The following is a 7,563-nucleotide window of genomic DNA, read 5'->3' on the forward strand; positions in this document are numbered from 1 at the left end:
GGCTGGAGAGCAGCTCTGAGGAGAAGGACTTGGGGTGGGAGGAGATGAGAAGCTGGACATGAGCCCCAGAGAGGGCTGGAGCCCAGAGACCAATTGTGTCCTGGGCTGCATCCAAAGAAGTGTGGCCAGCAGGGCCAGGGGGGATCCTGCCCCTCTGCTCTGCTCTGGGCAGACCCCACCTGGAGTAATTTGTCCAGCTCTGGAGCCCTCAGCACAGGAGAGACATGGAGCTGTTGGAGAGGGTCCAGAGAAGAGAAGATGATGGGAGAGCTGGAGCAGCTCTGCTCTGGAGCCAGGCTGAGGGAGTTGGGGTGTTGAGCCTGGAGAAGAGAAGGCTCCAGGGAGACCTTGGAGCAGCTTCCAGTGCCTGAAGGGGCTCCAGGAAAGCTGGGGAGGGGCTTTGGACATGGGCAGGGAGTGATAGGACAAGGGGGGATGGTTTTAAACTGAAAGAGGGGAGATTCAGGTTAGACAATTCTTCACCATGAGGGTAGAAGGGCACTGGAACAGGTTGCCCAGGGAGGTTGTTGATGCCCCCTCTCTGGAGGTGTTCAAGGGCAGGTTGGATGAGGCTTGTGCAGCCTGGGCTGGTGGGAGGGGTCCCTGCTCATGCTCATCATCCCTGATGATCTTTAAGGTCCCTTCCAACCTTCACCATTCCATGATTCTATGTTATCAAGGCCACCAGAAGTCCTTGGGGAAGCTAAACATCCACTCTGACTGAGCTACAGAGAAGCAGCATGAAACCACCCCAAGCACTTCTCTTACTCTTTAAAAGTCAGTGTAACCGAAACAAACGCTACAAATCCTGCCAGCCCTGACAATTGCACAGCAGTGTTGCCAGGATCCTGCTGTGTATTCCCAGCTTTTTGGGAGCCCTAGAAATCCAGCAAATGCACTTGCTGATTTCTAGCTCCATTTCACCACCACCATTGCCACCAGCTGAGGAAGCTATGTTGGTCAAGACTTCTCCTCGACCTAAGATGTCTCCAGGGATGCCACCCAGGAGAAAGCAGAGCTCAGACCAGGCTGCCCTCTGTGCTCTTGCTGGGGCCAGGGACAATGCCTGTCCCTCCAGGCACCAGGCATGTGGCTCCATCCCTGGCAAATCCACAGCCAGTAGGTGATTCACTGCCTGGGAGGAGAGCTGGGCATGAGGTGGAGGAGCAGCTTGGATGGTTTTTGGTGCCCCATCACAGCAGCATGACTGAATGCACTAGGGCACTCAGCTGGGCAGGCACTGGGTATACAAGGGAAAGGTTTTGCAAGCAGCTGTGCCTTAGGCACTAGTGTCTGTTGCTGGCACCAGGACTTGTACCTCTCCCTGGGCACGGGCACACTGGTGGTAGGGAACCAGCCATTTCAGGGGAGGAGCAAGGAGCCCAGGCTGCAGCAGCAGAGCTGGGGGAGGTGGGACAACCCTGGGGCACCCTTGGCAGGCAGTAGGTCTCCAGCACTCACCTTGGAAGTAGACACCGGAGCAAATCCTGAGGATGCGGGGCAGGGTGGTGGGGTCCAGGGAGCAGATGTATTCCTGGAAGGAGAGGGGCTCCATGGCTGTGCTGCCCGGTGCTCAGGGGCACTCTGCAGAGTGGGAAACAGCTCTGAGCTCAGCTTTCACTTCTGTTTGTCTTTCACTTCTGCTTCTAGCAGTGGTGAGTTCCCTCCCTGGCAACAGGCCCACACCACAGGCAGCTCTCCAGCCCACACAGACTGGCCAACCTGCTCCTGGGACCATCCTCTTCCTGGCATCCATCACAGCCTGGAATCCATCACAGCCTGGGATCCATCACAGACTGGGATCCATCACAGACTGGGATCCATCACAGCCTGGAACCCTCCACTCCTTCCCTGCTCTTGGACAGAGGGATGGAGCCCCAGCTCTGCCACTGTGCAGTCTTGGCTGGGCTGATGCTCCAGCCTGTCCTACTCAGGCTGCCCACGCTGAACTTATTTCCTGTACCAGCCTGTGTTGCCACCCTGCAGCAGGGCCATCCAGAGCCAGGGAGAAGAGGACAGGTCTGGGTGGACCATGCCAAAGGAAGTGATGGGCTGTGTCCTGACAGCCATCACCAATATACACACCTCCATCCTGCTCATCTCTGGGCTGTAACACCCCACTTGTCTGCCCTGCACACCCCATGTATCACACCCTGGCTGCATCCAGCCCATGGAGGAGCAGGAGTCAGCAGAGCTGGACGGTGTGATTGGTGGCAGCACCAGCCATGGGAAAGGCAGAGCAAATTCCCATGGCTCCACGTCAGGCAGTGACACTTGTGTCCCTCTCCTGCAGAAACTAGCCCTGTCCCTCCCTTCCAGCCCCGCAGGCTGCTGTGCTTCAGTGTTGTAATGGTTTCCCTTCAATTTGTGCTGTGACTCAAACGAAATTGCAGGCTGGGATGGGACTTCATGTAGAAATGAAACTTGAAGAATAGATGATTCTAAAAAAAAAAAAAAAAGGTCTTTCTACTTTGATTTCTGCTGCAGGAGTCAGCTACACTTCCTGTGTTTTCTGTTGCTGAGTGCAAGACGAAGCAATCTGAGGGGCAGGGAGTGCTGGCACATCAAGATTTCCCGTGTGCAGGGCAGCTCCAGGGGCATGTGGGCAGTAGGGATGTCTAGAGAACTTCAGGCCAAACTGATACTTGGAGCTGGACTATTCTTGGCACCAGAGCAAGTCTTGACCACCTACAAGGTTGGAGCCCTTCCACCCCTCTGGTGACCTGTTGAAGGGCTGCACTACCCTCCCAGAGATGTTTTCCTAGTGCCCTCCCTGTCTCTGTCTTCCCTGCAGGGAAGAACTTGGCTCCATTATCAGCAGTACTGGCCTTCAAGCAGTTGCAGGGTGCTATTGGATCACCCTTCTCCTCCTCTTCACCAGACAAAGCCAGCTGAGCTCTCATAAACACTCCTTGGTTGTGTACCCAGCCCCATGAGCATCTTGGTTGCCCTTTGGTGGCCTGTCTCCCACATTCCTCTGGTTGGAATTCCTCTGCCCCTGGTTTGTGCTGTTCACAGCAAGAGCACAGGCTTGGTGTTAAACATTTAGGACAGGATGAAGGGGGAAAGATCTGGCAGCTGCCATGTACCAGCCTGCTCTGCCCCAGCAGGATGGGCTGTCTGAAGTGAGCTGAGCCAGGTGGGCTCAGCATCACTGCAGAAAGTGCCCAGGTGCTGAGCCAGTGCTGATGGGACATGGCAAGATCTAGAGCTGGTCAGTGGTGCTGTCAATTATTAATTAAGTAAATTTCTGGGGAAAAAAAAAAAATCACATTAGGGAAAAAAAAATAATCACAAAAGAGAACATAAGGGAGACACAGAATAAAAACAAGGCCTAGATAGCAGTGAAGCAGTGAGAATGAGACAAAACCAGATTCCAATTAGAGAAAAACACCCCCCAATAGTCACCAGCCCTTGAGACAGGCCTGCAGGACAGATGGAAGGGGTGGACAGGAGCTCTGCCCACAGCTTGGCCTGGGGACAGCCTGGAGCACTGGGGAAAACCACACTAAGTAATGGAAATCACTGTATGAATCTATTAAAGAGCCATTAGCAGACTGAAATCCACACCCAACGGTGTGGAACCCAACGGCCAGGGGTTAGTGACCCATCGTGTGCAGTGACAGAACAAAGCTAGAGATCAAGTTATTTCTCATGTTTTGGGTATAAAAGTAGCAACTGTGTTTCAGGAGCTGAGCAGGCTGTGTGGAACACCCCCTGCTCCCTGCAGAACTGGGCATTACAGCAGATCTCTGGGCTCTGTGTGAATTGGCTCCTTGCACAGTGAGTGATGGACCCGCTGTTGCGACAGCAGTGACACACGAGCCCAGGTGACCTGTGCGCCATCAGCTTTATCAGCATGAAGATGGAATGGGACACAGTGCCTGGGAGAAGTATCCTCTGTACCAATAGTTGGGAAGAAAAGTGTAGTTTACTGTATCAGTGTCAAAAATCCCAGAAAGGCAGGACCCAACTAACCAGGGGAGCTCAGGAAACTCTCAATATGGTCTAGAGGAGCCACCAAGTCTGCAGAGCTTGTCCCTCTGAGGGTTTTTTGCTCATCCAAGGCAGAGTTCAGGGAGAAGATGAACTGATGTACTGCTCTAGAAACCACAGGGTAAGTGAAAGAGCCAAGAGCAAAGGTCTCTGCACACCAAGTATTTAACCCTCCATTTCCAAACACGCCCCAAGGAGCCAGCCATGTACCTGGACAGTCCAGAACCCCAGTGGAGTTTTGCTGAGACCTTTGTTTGCAGCTGCAGGAAGAGAATAGGGGCGTCCCCTGCTGATGTCTAGTTCAAAACAGAAGAGGCTGGGCACAGCTACCCCTGCACACCTCTGTTCTGCTGCCAGTCTGGGAAAAAGGGGAGCGGGTCAGGGAACAGAAGGAATTAGTTTGAAAACCAGTCATACGAAAATATGTCTAAAAATAAAAGGTCACTTCAGGAACCAGAAACAGAGTGGCTTAAACTGGACAGCTCAGCAACCAAAGTTCAACATGTAACAACTGGTTGTGGCTAGAGAAGGTACCAAAGACCATCTGCTCTTTGCTGAGGTTTCATCCCAGGTACAAGCAATAACACAACACCCAGCAGAGCTGGCACTGAGGAGGGACCCAGTGCTAGAGCAGCTCCCTGGAGCTCTGCTCCTTGACATGCTGCTGGGCACTGCCAGTCCAGCAGCCCCTTATTCCCAGGGCAGGTGAGAGGTGCAGGGAAAGATGCTGATACCCCAGCTGCAGAGGGTGGCTGTGACAGGGCAGCTTAGGACCCAGTGTGCAAATCTCCCTGGGAAATCTAGAAAAATAAAAGTGGCCATGGAGGCATCAAAGCCCTTGATACGGATACAATGAGCATGGCCACAAGCAGCAACCATGGCCAGCTCAAAAGTCTGAAGGCTCCTGCCTGAAATAGATTTCCAGGAGCAGGTCTCTGGGCTGCTAAGCTCCAGCAGCAGAGCCAAGGCTTAGCCATGGTGAGCCAGAGCCAAAGAGGAAGCAGGATCTCTTTGGGGATGGGGATGAGTTCCAAGGAAAAGGGAGTGAGGAGAAGCAGAGACATGTTCCAGACAGCTCACTATGTGTCACAGGGCTGAGCAGCTCTCTCAAGTGCTGGCTGCCCTTTTCTGGCAGCTTAGCCTTGAGCCTGATTTCATCAGATGGGTGAAGGAGGTTGTTGCTTTGCAGCTACCCAGAAGCTTGTGCAGCAGACTGTGAGGTTTGGGATGGCTTTGGGAACAACAGAACAGTTGCAGGAGGAAAAGGCAGCAAACCCCTCAGGGCTCCATCTGCTCAACCCAAACACAGCCAAAGTGATCCTGCCCAGCAGGTGCCCCCTTCAGATGGGTCCTGTACAACAGCAGCACAGCACAGAGGTGCTCCAACTCAGCAGCACATGCAGCAGGAAGGCCTAGAAAGAGGGAACATCACTAGCTGAGGGTCCTGATGGCATTGCAGGGTCACATCCAGCACCTTGATGATATTGTCCATGCTTGTCTGTTGGAGCTGACAGGTGCTTCCCTGCCACTCACTGCCCAGCTCTGTGCTCAGGCTAACCCAGCACCATCCCGCACTGCTCTAGTCAGGGCATTATTCTCTCTGAGGTCAGTGCCTGGTACAGGACCCAGCCCAGGTTACGTATCTCTGCAAAGGCGACCTCTCCTCTTACTTCAAGCAACAATATTCCACCATGCAGCACAGCACAGGGTGATGGGTGAACCAGGACTCAAGAGCTGTTTTGCTTCTCACCCTGCTGAGGCTCCAGCAAGAGTGAGGAGGATGAACAGTAGCAGGGGACTTGTATCAGAAAGTTGCCACTTTCTGCCTCATGCAGCGAATCAAGAAACAATGCAATTGCTTTTTTCACCTCCAGTTGTGCATTTGCTTGAGCAGAGCAGAACACACCCAATGTTAACATCATGGACAAACAGAAGAGAAAAATCTCTTGGAAATAGTTTGTAGAAATTCAAATGCTGAACTAGGTGTGAGTACCAGTACTGACTGAGATTCCGTTCAGCAGCTGCACAGCCTGCATCTTAGCACAACTAGTGGTATTCTGCGTATTGAGTAACTGAGATAAAGTTGTCAAGAGATAACAAGAAAAAACAGAACCTCTCTTTACAAATGGGCCCAGTAAAGAAAAACTGCTGGCTAGCAACTGCCACCGACAGAGGGTCATTATCAGTCCCTCACAGCTGCCTCCTGCAAAACCTGAGCTGGTGTCAGGAGCCGATGCCAGGGGGGCCATCAGCTGTTGGGATGTGGGACACGAGGTGCTCTGCCCTCATGGACACCCCCTGCCAGCATGGGGTACCCTTCTGCCCTGCACACAGGGCTGTCAGCTGCCCTGCTACTCCCAAAGTCCCCAGAGGAGATGCTCAGGGAAACAGCACTAAGTTCTGTGGTGTTCCCACTGCTCAGGTGACAGCTGGCGGATAGAGCTACTGGGAAAAACACCACTGGTTTCCTATTCCCACCCACAGGGTACCATTCCAGACACACTACATCATGTATTTAATTACCATTTATTTCTAGTCTTCAGACTTCTCACCTGACATTTTGACACTCGTTTTCTTACCCTGCCCATTTTAGCCATTACCTTGGCCTCTGGAGAGCCTCATCAGGGTCTAACAGGTAAGACGTTCAGCTTTAAGCACCCTTCTTTGTGCAACTCCTTTCACCCATATGGTTTGCTCTCCATTTTCTTCATGTGGTGTGGCTGGCAAAAAGGGTAAAGGGATGCAGGCACAGGCAGATGCTCAGGAACAGGCAGATGATGTCTGTGCTGTAGGACAAAGAAAAGCTCAGGAATAAGCCTTGAGCAGGCCAACTTCAGGTCATGGGGACAAATAAGCACACCAATCATGAGCAGCTACAGAGAACAAAGTTGTCCACCTGCTCTTCTGCTGTCCAGTCTTAACAGAGGAACCATTAACATCCCTAAAGGAATTGCCAGACAACTGGCATTTCCACAGATTTTAGGCAGTTCCCAAGTCATCCTGCACTGCTTGTTAAAAGTCCTAAACTTTGCTGCTATTTGGCTGCAGCTGGGGGCCTGACATTACCACGTACAGGAGCACTAGTTGTGCTCCTCAAACAGAAGCAGGAGCTGTGATCCCACCAGCAGGGCTCCAGTCAGATGAGCATGGAAGAGATATGAACTCAGGAGATCAAATTAGCTGCTTGGATCCAAGTGTCTGGTGTCTCAACCTGAAGCATTCTCATCTTAAAGGTTTGTAGCACTCCCTGCAGTGGAGCACAAACCTCTAACCTGTCAACAAGAGTGATTAGAGAGTTGAAGAAGGTAGTGGAATCACTGCTTAAACATCCCATTTCCAGGCTTTTCCTCATTTTTGCCCAACCCTGAAATTGTTACCAAGGTACCTAAGCACTTTGGTAAGCCTACACAGGGAGGAGTGGTAGAGAACCAGGTCCTGGTAGCCCTTCAAGTCATAAAACCAGAACTATTACAAAGACACTGGAGGAAACTGGTTACATCTGCTTTCAAAAAGGACTTGCCCTGGGGTGATATGGGCATAAACACACCATTACTTACCCACCAGCAG

General features: G+C 52.2%; 1 protein-coding gene across 1 annotated transcript in view; it reads right to left on the reverse strand.

Moving 5' to 3' along the window:
• THEMIS2 (thymocyte selection associated family member 2) overlaps positions 1-1,555 on the reverse strand; it is a 7,598-nt gene extending 6,043 nt beyond the window's left edge. The window contains exon 1 of the mRNA XM_010002917.1: positions 1,462-1,555. Within this exon, the coding sequence (XP_010001219.1) occupies positions 1,462-1,555 (94 nt within the window). The remainder of the gene's footprint in view (positions 1-1,461) is intronic.
• Between the last annotated feature and the right edge of the window lie 6,008 nt (positions 1,556-7,563).

The sequence above is a fragment of the Chaetura pelagica genome, unplaced genomic scaffold, assembly GCF_000747805.2.
Source record: "Chaetura pelagica isolate M959 unplaced genomic scaffold, ChaPel_1.0 scaffold158, whole genome shotgun sequence".
NCBI lineage: Eukaryota > Metazoa > Chordata > Aves > Apodiformes > Apodidae > Chaetura > Chaetura pelagica.